This window comes from Pteronotus mesoamericanus, unplaced genomic scaffold (assembly GCF_021234165.1).
Source record: "Pteronotus mesoamericanus isolate MK-2021 breed Mesoamerican mustached bat unplaced genomic scaffold, CSHL_Meso_final scaffold_36, whole genome shotgun sequence".
In the NCBI taxonomy this organism is placed as follows: Eukaryota; Metazoa; Chordata; class Mammalia; order Chiroptera; family Mormoopidae; genus Pteronotus; species Pteronotus mesoamericanus.
The window spans coordinates 24,077,090-24,089,201 of NW_026555313.1; the positions used below are offsets into that span (position 1 = coordinate 24,077,090).

Here is a 12,112-nt window from a genome sequence, read left to right on the forward strand (position 1 = left end):
TCCAGGCACTCTCTGCCTCTGTTTCTGGGAAGCTCCACCTGTCAAAAGCCCTTTCCCTTCTGCTTGGTGCTATGCTGCTCTCCCTGTGTCCTTTTCCATACCATCACCTGCTCCTGGGTTTTCCCTCTGTCAGGCAGTCTTCACAGGACGTGATCTTTCTTCATGGGTGGGTAGAAATTTAGGCTACGAACCTTGAACAGAAAGACAATCCCACCTTTGTCCTGAAGCTCTCCTGGTTTGAGCAGAAGAAAGCCGATGACCCTCACACATTACCAGGACTCTCAAGGACTTCAGCCTCAACATTTTCTCTATGGTAGATGAGGAAATGATTTAATCTTTGAGGATTTGCTTCTTTCACCTATAAAGACAGACATGCCTTTTACAACATGAAAGGTGCAGACACAGATTAATGTCATGTTGAGGAGGTAGGAGGATGCATGTCAGGGAGGATGACCCTGGACACTTGATGGATTTATTAGCTGGTCAGTGAAAGTCCCAGTGTTTCCTAATGGTGATCCCCTTGTCCTTCCCAAGGGAGTTTCTTGGTGTTGGAAGGACCCTCACACTGTGCCCCTCAGACATTCCTGTCTTGATGGATGATCCAATCAGAAGTGGCAATGTGGGGAGGGGTTTCTGTTGCCACTGAGTAAGAATCCCATGTTCTTACCTTAGGTGGGGACTGAGATAGCTAAGGGGGTGAGGAAGAGTTGGGAGCAGATTGATGAGTTGGGGTTGGGGGCATGTGTGCAGGAACTGGCCCCAGCCCTCTTTATCATTAGCCCAGTCACTGCAGATGTCCCGCAGCCTCCACAAGACCTCCCAACTTGACCAGAGAGGAACTGGTGGCTGTTGTGCTTGCCTCGGAAAGCCCTCAGCAGCCCAAGCCCACAGCTGTCTTTCTGGGCTGGCTGATGTTGCGAGGCCTGACGGCTCTGAATGGAAGTTGTAGGGCTCCTTCTTGGGCCCAGGCCTGTTTGTTTTCTTCTTCTCCTTTCCTGCTTTCGTATAGTCCCTGGTCCTCTGATGTCCGTGGTTTCCTAAGCTAAGCCCACCCACAGCAAGCCTCAGGTTCTCTTCCCTCAAGCATGGCTGCAGAAAGCAAGACTATCTCTCCAGAACCCTTGTAGAATGTGGTCTCCAGGGAAACAGTGCGAGGGTGTGACAAAGACCACATGTGAGACATTGCACATGTACCAGGTTCTCACAATAGTCTCACAGTTGAGGCTTCACACCTGGCTTCCCAATTTCTTTCAGAAAGAAGTTCTGGCTCTACCGTAGTACTCCCTGGATGGCATTTGAACTCCCTGCTCCCTCAAAGGCTCTTTTTGTCGGCAGAGTGTTTGCGGTTCAAAGCAGGGCAGTACAGAGGGGCTTGTGTCCATGGGTCTCTCCTTCTGGAGACCTCAGGCTGGCTGCACCATGCTGAGAGACTGTCAGTCCACACAGGGGTGGCTGGGTATCATGGTTGGTGAAACAGGCAGCTCTCACTTCCTGTGGGCCTCTCTTTTGCCTTCTTTGGGCATGGTTAGTTATTACAAGGGCTGCTGGCAAGGCATTGCTAAGAGGTGTCAGGAGTAGAAGCTGGTGACATGAATTTAGATACTGGACCTTTAAGCAAATGCTCAGAATTACTTTACCTAGAGCTAAATAACAAATGAGTCAGCCTCTGGGTAGTTGCCACCCTCCTCCCTCAATTCCCTGGCAAAACAGGGAAGGCTGTCTGGGGGCTGCCTCACTCTGTCAGCAACTGAAACCTGGAACCACTGTGGGATCCTATTCTAGCATCCAATGCCAGCATGAGCCCTGATGCTATTTGCTGTCAGCACATTGTCTTTTAGGGGAGGGAGCCATGGATGGGCTTCCGTGCTTTCTCCCCACCCCCAAGTTCTTACACCTTCATGATGTGGGCCCCACACCATGCACACTCCTGTTCCTCTACTTGCCCCAGCACTAGTCTTCTCCATAGCAGATGTAATTTGAGGGGGCATTTGAGAAAAATCATATCAGAGAAGAAAAAGCGGATTTTACATCTTAGTGCTTGTTAGCACATTCCAGAGCCAGGGCCACGTGACTCAGTCCACACATTGGCAGGTGAATCTGTCATTCCCATCAGGTGAGTCAGCAGAGATGGAACATTCATTTATTTGGGCAAATGTGTTATGTTAGAGTCATTCTGAGAAGTCCAGCATGCTTTGGTAGGAAAAGGGAGAGGAAGAGGTGGCAGGTTGGACCTCCTGGATGTATGGCTAAAGGAGGGTGGCAGGCCTGGGGACAGAAGCAAAGCAGAGCCAGGACGACAGATTCCAGAGGTTTGGTTTTATTGTGCAGTTTTCTTTTTCCTCAATGAGATGCTATAAGCTGTGGTGGCACTATACATGGTCCCAGGACAGGGCAGAGCTGCCTGATGGGGAGCTGGGTTTTGGGAAAACCCATTTCTCAAGGCATGTCGTGCTCATGGTATTCACTCCATGGCCTGTCTCAGGCCCCCCAGAGATCCCTGAGAAGGCAGGCTTGTGGGGCAGGGGGATGGCTGAGGCTCAGCTATCTGGGGTTGGCACTGGCTGTGGAGGGAAGGAAGAGCTTCCTGGAGAAATACTTGGGCCAAATTACTTGGCTCTGTGGCTCCCTATGGCCTGCATAGTGCCCCCAGGTCAGCATTCTGGAAGTTCTCTGGAGCTTGGGACAACCTGGGAAGGGGCCTCTCTTCCTCTGCCACCCTCCCAACTATTGGTTAAGGCAGTGAGGGACAGTAGGCTCCCATTTTTATCTTCTTCAGGTAGGGGAAGATAGTGGACCTTCCTTCCTATCCCCCTTTCCAACCCTCCATTAGCACTCCTCCTTGGACAGAATCTGTATTTCCACTGGACTGTGCCCTAGGACTAGGGCCCCTAGGGGACTTCTTCAGTAAAGAGGGCAGCTTTTGTGCTGGGTTGGAGAATGCTCCTAATGATGCTCAGTTCTCTTCTCATGTGATAGACCACAAATGCTTGGTCACAGATGGGGGTAGGGGGCTGATGAGGGATGTGCTAGACCCCAAAACACCCCATCCCCCTCCTCATCAAGGTCTCCCTCAGGTTTCTGGTCCCCGTCGGCAAAGATGGCCCCTCAGGGACTGGTACCCTCTATCCTACAACCCCTCCCAGGCCCTCACTCTTTATTAGGTCCCCAACTTTGGCTTCCCTTTTCACAAACTCCCAAAGAAAAGGAAGAAAAATCCCTAAATAAACAAGGCAGAAGCAGCTCAGGAACAAAGAGGACAAAAAGCTAGTGGTGTCCAGAGAGGGTGTGAGATGGCAGTTGGGGAGTGGGTAAATAATGGCATGCGACACTGAAATTCCTTATGAGGGATGGGGTTCCCATTTTTCCCCAAGGTGTGTGGGGGATTGGGGGGATGAGATCAGCCTACTTAGAGAAGTAGGATCTCTGGACAGGGCCTTGTGGCTTCCTGTGTCCTCCATGGGCCCAGCCAGTCAAAAGGAGATGAAATCCATGGCCAGCAGGAGGGGCAGGGAGAGCAGGGGCAGCAGCAACCACGATGTGTCCTGGGCCAGCAGGCTTATGCCTCCGCACTTGACCAGTTTGTCTGTGGAGAGAGAATGGGGTAGAGGGGTAAAGCAGGAATGAAGAGCAGGACTAGGGCAGCCACAAGCCCAGAGCTAGGGTGCATTTCCCTGGGGAGGGCTGGAACCAGGGCCAACCTGGTCTAACAGAACCAACCCTTTCTCTCATTGCAGGTTCCTGAGCCCTTGAGCAAACATCATATCACACCTTTACTAAGCATCTCCACAAGAAAACGGTGGGTGAAGGAGGATTGTGGAGGCCAAGTGATTTGCCTTCGGTCATGGCAGAAGCCTATGCTACACCACTTTGCCTGTCTGACTGTCCCCTTAACCCTTCCCCCCATTCACAATGAAGGCAATGATTCTCCAGGACACAGGTGGCCTCTTCTCTGGCCCAGCCAGGGGGACCGCCTGCTGTCCTAGGCAGCCTATTTCTCTCTGGCTTGCCTATCCCTGCTCACTTGGCCTTGTTGGGGGCTTTCCTCACCTCTGATCACAGAGACATTCTTGTTGGAGAAGGTGGGGGACTGGCTAGAGAGGTGGAGTTCACATGTGTATGTCCCCTCGTCCTTGGTGGTAAAGCCAGATAAGTAGAGGACCTTGATGTTGTACTTGCTGGTGAAGTTGGTTCGGGAGCGGTATGTGTGCTCAGGCACCCCCACAGTGCCAAAGAGCACGTGCTTCTTTGAATCACGGGTCAGGCTGAACTCGTACTGAATGGGCAAGGAGGTGGTGTTCTCATGGCGGCAGTCCAAACGAAGGCTCTGGTCTACCAGGCAGGCTGTCAGGCTGGTCACCTTCTGTCCACTGGCCATCTGCAAGACTGGCACCAGCAGTGCCTTCTCTGAGTTGGGGGGACCTGCAGAGCAGGGGGTCTCCCACCCACATTAACAGGACAGAGGGGCCTGGACAGGGAGGGCACAGGGGTCTGGTCTACTCTCTGAGCACCTCTCCCCACCACAGCATACTGCAGGTGCTAGCCTCCCTCCCTCATGTACTTTAGTTCTGCATCCCACCAGTGTGCCTTAGTGGTAGGAGATCTTGGAAAGTTGGTACGGGTTTCTGGTTCTCACATGGAGTTTCCACGTCAGTATGGAGTAGGCTCTGTGAAATATGTTTCCAAAACCAACTAGGTTGCTCAACTGACTTAGGGATAAAAAGGAGCCCTTTCTCCCTTAATCATCTCCACCTTCTGAGGTCATGAGGAAGAAGCTGGCTTCTCTGAAGGAAGGAAGCCAAGGTACTTGGAATCCCAGACCTACCCCTTGCCCAGTACCTGTCAGGAGGAGAGTGAGGCTGATAGCGGGGTTCATGGTGCCAAGAGCTCAGTTCTGGACCTGGGAGTGGGAACAGGATTGGAATCAGCCAAGAGATGAAACAGATGTGCCCACACGCGCTGCTGGGGCTGGGAGCCCATGGAATACATGCCATAATGGTCATGGCAGGCATCCAAACCCTTCTCTGCAGCCTTCTTCCTCCTACTTCTCAGTGAAGGTGACACTGCCAGTCATTCTTTCTCCTCAGGGAAAGCAAGAGGTGTGTGTCTGTGCTAAACACTTACCAGGTGGGCGATTCTCAGTAAGTGACTTTAACTTTACCATTTTACTTTCCCTTCAGGAAGGCAGCGTCTTCTTATTTTGTAATTGTGGTTAAGTACATATAACACAAATAGCGTTGTTCATTTATTCAATATATTGTTGTGCAACCAATATCCAGAACTCTTTTTATCTTGCAAAACTAAAATGCTCTTAAACAAAAACTGACCATTCATGGACTTCCTAGTTCTTATTCAGAAGAAAATCCCCAGTGTCCAAACAGTTCCTGGCACATAACAGATGCTCAAAAGATGTCGAATGAATGAATGGATCTGAGCCCCAGATAACCACAGGGTTGAGATGTCATTAAGAAAAATGACAAATATATGGCACTTTGCTCCATAGTGAGTGACTAATTTCCCTCATCTTAGTGACTGTGTGGTTGGGATGATGTCTCGTGTGTGTGGCTAAGGTATTCCCAGATAGGACTGTACTTGGCACACAGATAAGTGTATTTCCAGATGTGTGTGAGGGAGTGACAGTGTTCTCCTATTGTAAATATTGCCTGATTGTATAGAAACCAAGATGTTTCCAAATGTCCAGTTCTCTGTGCAGAACTGGCTTCAAATAGCCTCCTGCCTAGGCACTCTGCCCTGCCTTTTGCAGTGTAAGCTGGCAAGTCGACACGGAGCGGGTATCCTAGCCTGGCGGCAGGGTGTTCAATAGGGAGAAGTCATAGGACCAGCGCCTGAGAGTGTGACCCCGGCCAGGCCCTGGTGCATGCCCTGGGATGCTCTCTCTCGGAGTCCAGGGTCCCCGGCTCTCCGCCAAGGTGGGGCGAGGCTGGGGTCCTGCGGTGGCTGCGGTTACAGTTAATACCCTCTCGTACCCAAGTCGAGAGGGACCTGGAGGTGCTGTTGGAGAAGAAAGGGAGGTTGGCATTTACGGACACTGAGTTACCACTGAGTTACGGAAAAGAGGTGCTAGCTTGGGGTTTAGGAGCCGAAGCAGCAGCTAGGACAGAAACGGGAAGTGGAGCTGGGGCTGGAGGGGGTGGTACAGCCAAAGTGATGGTTATAGAGAAGTAGGGGAGACACAGCCTATTTTCATTTCCTCTGCCTAGGCTCTTTGCAGACTAGCACCCAGAGAAGCTCTGAGATACTGCCCTCTCCAGGTTCCCGTTCGACTAGCCCCACCCTTATTCCTTTTCCGTATTTGTGTCCTCTCCTTTCCCAATTGAGGTCTCCCTTCCCCCTCTCATCTTTTTCCAGTTCTCCCCTCCCTCGTCTGCCAGCCTTCCGCCCAGTCCCCTCCCGCGCTACTGCGGTTTCCCATTACTCGGATGCCCCGCACCCAGCCTGCCCTGAGGTAGCAGGGCAGATATTTCCTCCGGCTTGCCACCCTCTATTGTCTTCCCCCAACTTCAATGCCACTCCCCCCACCTTTGAGAGCTCGATTTGGGGTCGTCTGGTGGAGAGCAGAACCCAAGAACCCTTGGAGCCCTTCCTCCAGGTTCTCGCCTAGCTCCTTAGCTCCAGAAACCATCACCACGAGCGAGCGAAAGTCCGGGACGCCTTCTTCGAGAGGCAGGATGTGGTCAGGTCCCCTGCCCCGCAGCAGTTGCGTCGGGCTCCCGCCCCTGCCTGGGAAGCTGGCCCCTCCCCTGGAAGGTGACCCCTCCCCAAGCATTGTGCTCCTCCTTCCCAGGGAACCGTTGGACCATTTTCTGAAGCCTCCAGTTGAGAGAGCTTGCATGGGCACCTGGGGCCTACCACCGCACCGCTGCGCCGAGGGTCCCGCTGTGACTCAGGCTCCCACCTGGGCTCAGGTCCTGCGATGCTGCAGCCTCTTCGAAACACCGCCTCCAGATGCTGCACCCTGCCGGGCGCCCGCAGTTTTCACCAAGGTGGGAAAGGAGGAGCCAGGAGGGGGCTCGGCCAATCAGAGGCTGAGGGGGAGCTGGAAAGGATGGCAGAAGGAGGCGGCGGCGGCTCAGCACTGGTGTAAGAAAGAGTCTGTATGCGGCAGAAGGGGGACTTCACCGTGTGGCTCACAGGCTTGACCACTGAACCTGGGGATCCAGGCAGGGCAGCTCAGGGGCCGCCTCCCAAAGCTCCGCAGGGTTTGCTCCCCTTTAAAGGCGTTAACTTTCCCCCCCGCCCTTACCTAGGGTTCCGAAATCTGTGGGAAAACCAAGGCACAAAGAATGGAAGATGGAGGCCAGCAGCCTGTCCTCTTGGGCAGTGCGGTCACCTCCTTGTTTCTTTTTCAGTTGGAGTTGGACTCCTAGAGAGGCCCCGGTGAGAGGTTTTGGACTTGGAATTTTCCTGGCTTTTTCCAAAAGAAGATAGTGGGGTGTTTTCCCACATTGGAACAGACTTTGGAAAGCAAGGTGACACTGCACCTAATTTTTCCAGGTCCCCAGCCCCCCTGCCCCACCCTCTCCTTCATCCTAGAACACCTAGACCTTCGGGGGCTTTCTGAACTATTTGTCTATCTCAAATCCTGCGCTGGTTTTGTGTACTCACCTCTCCCCGCCACCCCGCCCCCGTCCTCCGCCCCCTCCCCCCTCGTCCCACGCCAAGTTTCTGAGTACTGTGTGTGCTTGGTCACCAGAAGCTCTTGGGTCTTCTCCTTTTTACAAACAGTGTTGATTACTTGTCTTTCCCACCCACAGGTGAAGGGAACTTTTTAAACAAAGGATTATTTTATTTATTTGCATTCTCATGGCCACTTTGTGAATTCTGGTCAGGACATCCTCTGTGCTGGCCTTGCCTCCCTCCTATCGACCTGCCCATTCTCTTATTTCTTCATAGAAATCAGCCCTGGCACCTTTGCTGCAGTTTCCATTACTGTGATGGCACTGTTGGAAGCCATCCCTGAGCTAGCAAGTGGGAAATTCACTTCCCTCTCCCACCCTTGGAGATTAGATGACCTCCCAGCATTTAGAGTGGTAGAACTTTCTAACTGGAATGAGCCTCATGGGCAGCCAAGTCCAGGGGTCATTCATTCTGGTAAACAACAGAAGCTCTGGGTGCACTTTAATGCAGCTGCCCCTGCCCACCTGGGATGTCCCTAGCATAGCAGTAGAGCTGCCTGAGTGTGCATTTTTCACAGCTCTTCAGAGTGCGGGGACTGCAGAACACTGGTCTGGTATAGGACCATTCTTTTCACTTGGACTTCTCAACTGGGCTTCTCATTGTTTGCAGGGTAATTTCTAAAGTTGCCGTCCTCTACCTCCAGCTCATCTTTCTAGACACTCTGGCCTCCTTTCTGTTATTCCATGTAGGATATTTTTTTCCTCTTTAACAGCTTTATGATTCTAAGTCCAGGGCTCTTTCCTCTCAGAACACTATTGCTTTGGCTTGGGGCCTTGTCCCCCCACCCCTCATGTGCATATGAACACACACAGGGGCTGGTGACAGTTAATTTTTTTGGCAGGACATGGGGATATCTGGGTTCTGGTTGGCTGGGACCCTGTATGTTTTGTCTTTCACTCTACAGACTAGTCTCTCAGTATGGCTGGGTGGAAGGCCTAGCTGTGCTATTTTGATAAAGTTATGAGAACCTGGCCTACTTTCTGGGTCCCCAAGCACTTCAGGAAGAGAGGAGTGTGTGGACTCTAGAGGGAGTGGCAATTGTGTGTTTGCTAAAGCAAGATCTCTTGCTGGATTCAGTTAATGGCTTAAATGAGATGATCTGGGAACACAGGGTGGTGAAGGGGAGATGATTTAAAAACTTCCATTTACTAATGGGACAGGATCAAATGCTGAAAGCAATAAGGTTTTAGAGGCATCTACCCAAGGCAAAATTTCTTGACAGATTGGCCACTTTGTTGGTCTCTTAGATCTTTCTTCTTTCCATCATCTCCAGTTGCTCCAGCTAGAGACACATGGGATACAAACTCTTCTAAAAGTGCACATTCCTTTAGGATGACTAAGGGAATACTTATTCACTGATTTCATCAGATTGTTCTTTATAGAATCACCGAGGTGGCAGAAACCATCCCATCCTTTTAGGGCTGGAAAATAAGGCCCAAGAAAGCTAATGATTTGCCAAAGTCCAGACAAATAATTTGAAGCACAGCCAGGAATAGCTAGATTTTAGATCTCCTGACTTCACATACAGTGCTTTCCATTGCTCCCAGGGTGGATCTTCAGACTTCTGCTTGACTGATTTTTCACTGGTTCACAGTGAACTAAGGAAAACAAGGACAATGTTGGAGCCCTATCTAAATGTCTCGGCATTGTGTAGGCACTCTGGTGGACAGTTCCAAGTGAATTTAGCCTTCAGAGTCATTTCAGCCCAGGCTTCAGACATGTAGATAAAGAAGCTTCCAGATAATCCTAGACCCACGCTCTATAAATTGTCCCCCTAGCTGTTTGTGTTTTTAAGCTGGCCCCAGATATTGTGGGACAGAGACAAATGTGGATTCCCAATCCACAGAGTCGCCAAGCTTAGTCAACGATGATTATTTTAGGTGATTTGTTATATAACAGTGGATACCTGATGCATAAATTGGTACTTAGTAGTATGGTGCTGTCTTGAAAACCTAAACATGCAGCATTGTCTTTGGGATTGTGTGGTGGGTAAAGGTTTGAGTGTAAAGCAGCAAGGGGGAGATTGTTGTGCAGGCAGGAGGAACAGTGAACAAAACTGTTAGAAGAGCCTGGAAACGTAGTAGGGAAACTGCTTGGAAGCTGAATCAAGGGTGATTCTATTATACAATGGTTAAACAATTGGTGAAATGTTGCTTGTGGTAACATGGGAGATAGAAAATGTTCCTAAAGAATTTGTAGATTTGGCTGAAGAGATCTGAAGATGGAATATTCAAAGTGCCATCTGGTTGCTTCTAGCTGGCATAAGGAACCATGGGGGGGGGGGCGGCGGGGCGAGAAAGAGAGAGAGAGATGAGCTAAGTAAGGATCTGTAGAGTTTTCTGGATTGGAAAAGAAATCTAGTTCTGATTTCCAGTCTCTCCAGCAGGCAACAGATTCTCAAAGTAAGAGCCAGTCTGAGTAAAGATGAAATCAAGGGTATGATTGTAGAATCTTTGCTAACACTCCAGGAAAATTTAAGATGGCGCCTAGCAGACCTACTCAGTTAAACAAAAGGATTTCCAATTATACTAAGGGTATTGGCCCATGCTGAACTAGCATCTTTTTTTAAAATAAAAATTTTATTTGTCAATTATAGTTTATATCAGTTTTATTTTGTATTAGTTTCGGGTGTACAGCATAGTAGTTAGACAATCATATCCTTTACAAAATGACCCCCCTTGTATTTCAACTACCACCTAGCACCATATATACTTATTATTATTGACTATATTCCCTATGCTGTACTTCACATCCCTGTGACTTTTTTGTGACTATGAATTTGTACTTCTTAATAAAGGTGAAGGGATTATTAAGAAGTACAAATTCTTAATCCCTTCACCTTAAGCCCATCAACCTTCCTCCCCTCTGGCAAATAATCAGTCTGTTCTCTGTATCTATAGTCTGTTTTCATTTTGTTTGATCATTTGTTTTGTTTTATAGGTTCCACGTATAAGTTAAATCATATGGTATTTGTTTTTCTCTGTCTGGCTTATTTCAATTAGCATAATATACTCTAGGTCCATCCATGCTGTCACAAATGGTAAGCTTTCATTTTTAAAAAATTAATCTTTATTGTATTTTTTCTGTTACTATTTAGTCCCCTTATACCCACCTCCCCTCTCCCAGCAATCACCACATTGTTGTCCATGTCTATGAGTCCTTTTTTGTTTTTGCTCAATCTCTCCATCCCCTAAAGCAACACTCCCACTAGCTGTCATCTGTTCTCCTTTTATGAAGCTGTCTCTGTTTTGCTTGTTAATTCAGTTTGTTTATTAGATTCCACATATGAGTGAAGTCATATGATATTTTGTCTTTCCCTGGCCAGCTTATTTCACTTAGCATAATGTTCTCCAGGACCATCCATACTGTTGCAAAGGGTAAAACTTCCTTCTTTTTTATGGCCAAGTAGAATCCCATTTTGTAAATGTCCTACAGTTGTGTTATCCACTCATCTATCGATGGACACTTGGGCTACTTCCATATCCAGGTGATTGTAAATAATGCTGCAAAGAACATAAGCGTGCTTATGTTCTTTCAAATTAGTGTTTTGGGTTCCTTTGGATATATTCCCAGAAGTGGGGTTGCTGGGTCAAAAGGCAGATCCATTGTTAATTTTTTGAGGTATCTCCACAGTGCTTTCCATAGTGGCTGCACCAATCTGCTTTCCCATGAAGAGTGCAAAAAGGTTCCTCTTTCTCCACACTCTCTCCAGAACTTGTTTGTTGATTTATTGATGGTGGCCATTCTGAAAGGTGTGAGATGGAATCTCATTGTAGTTTTAATTTGCATTCTTTGATGATTAGTGATGTTGAGCATCTTTTCACATGTCTATTGGCCGTCTGTATGTCCTCTTTGGAGAAGTGTCTGTTCAGGTCCTTTGCCCATTTTTTAATTGGGGTTTTTTAAAAATGTTTCTTTGGTGTTGAGTTTTGTAAGTACTTAACAAATTTTGGATATTAACCCCTTATTAGATGTATCAGCAAATATGTTCTCCCATTCTGTGGGTTGTCTTTTTATTTTGTTGATGTTTTCCTTTGCTGTGCAAAAACTTTTTAGTTTGATATAGTCCCATTTGTTTATTTCTTCTTTTGTTTCTCTCCCCTGGGGAGATATATCTGATAAAAAATTTCTATGAGCAATATCTGAGATTTTGCTGCCTATATTTTCTTCTAGGATTTTTATGGTTTTGGGTCTAACATTTATGTCTTTGATCCATTTTGAATTTATTCTTGTGTGTAGTGTAAGAAGGTGGTGTAATTTCACCGTGGCTGGTGTGACTCAGTGGAGTAAGTGCCAGCCTGTGAACCAAAGGGTCGCTGGTTTGATTCCCATGCCTGGGTTGTAGGCCAAGTCCCAAGTAGGGGGCGCATGAGAGGCAACCACACATTAATGTTTCTCTCTTTCTCTCTCCCTTCCA

At 48.6% G+C, this 12,112-nt stretch overlaps 1 protein-coding gene across 3 annotated transcripts; it reads right to left on the reverse strand.

Annotated features, from left to right (window-relative positions):
- Positions 1 to 2,168: 2,168 nt before the first annotated feature.
- THY1 (Thy-1 cell surface antigen) lies at positions 2,169 to 6,982 on the reverse strand. Of its 3 annotated transcripts, none has more exons than XM_054592419.1 (4): positions 6,914 to 6,982; positions 4,837 to 4,897; positions 4,048 to 4,383; positions 2,169 to 3,583 (listed from the first exon to the last, which is right to left on the reverse strand). In XM_054592419.1, the coding sequence occupies exons 2-4, from the start codon at positions 4,871 to 4,873 to the stop codon at positions 3,471 to 3,473; spliced, it is 486 nt and encodes a 161-aa protein (XP_054448394.1). In that variant the 5' UTR covers positions 4,874 to 4,897; positions 6,914 to 6,982; the 3' UTR covers positions 2,169 to 3,470. The 3 variants fall into 3 exon arrangements, with proteins under 3 accessions (XP_054448394.1, XP_054448395.1, XP_054448393.1); XM_054592420.1 differs by having other exon boundaries at positions 6,868 to 6,947; XM_054592418.1 differs by having other exon boundaries at positions 6,857 to 6,943.
- Positions 6,983 to 12,112: the final 5,130 nt, after the last annotated feature.

Coding starts and splice junctions, on each gene's coding strand:
- THY1 (XM_054592419.1), bottom strand. CDS start 4,873: ATGAACCCCGCTATCAGCCTCACTCTCCTCCTGACAG. Junction 4,384..4,836: donor CCTCACTCTCCTCCTGACAG/GTACTGGGCAAG, acceptor TGCTGGTGCCAG/TCTTGCAGATGGCCAGTGGA. Junction 3,584..4,047: donor GAATGTCTCTGTGATCAGAG/GTGAGGAAAGCC, acceptor CTCTCTCCACAG/ACAAACTGGTCAAGTGCGGA.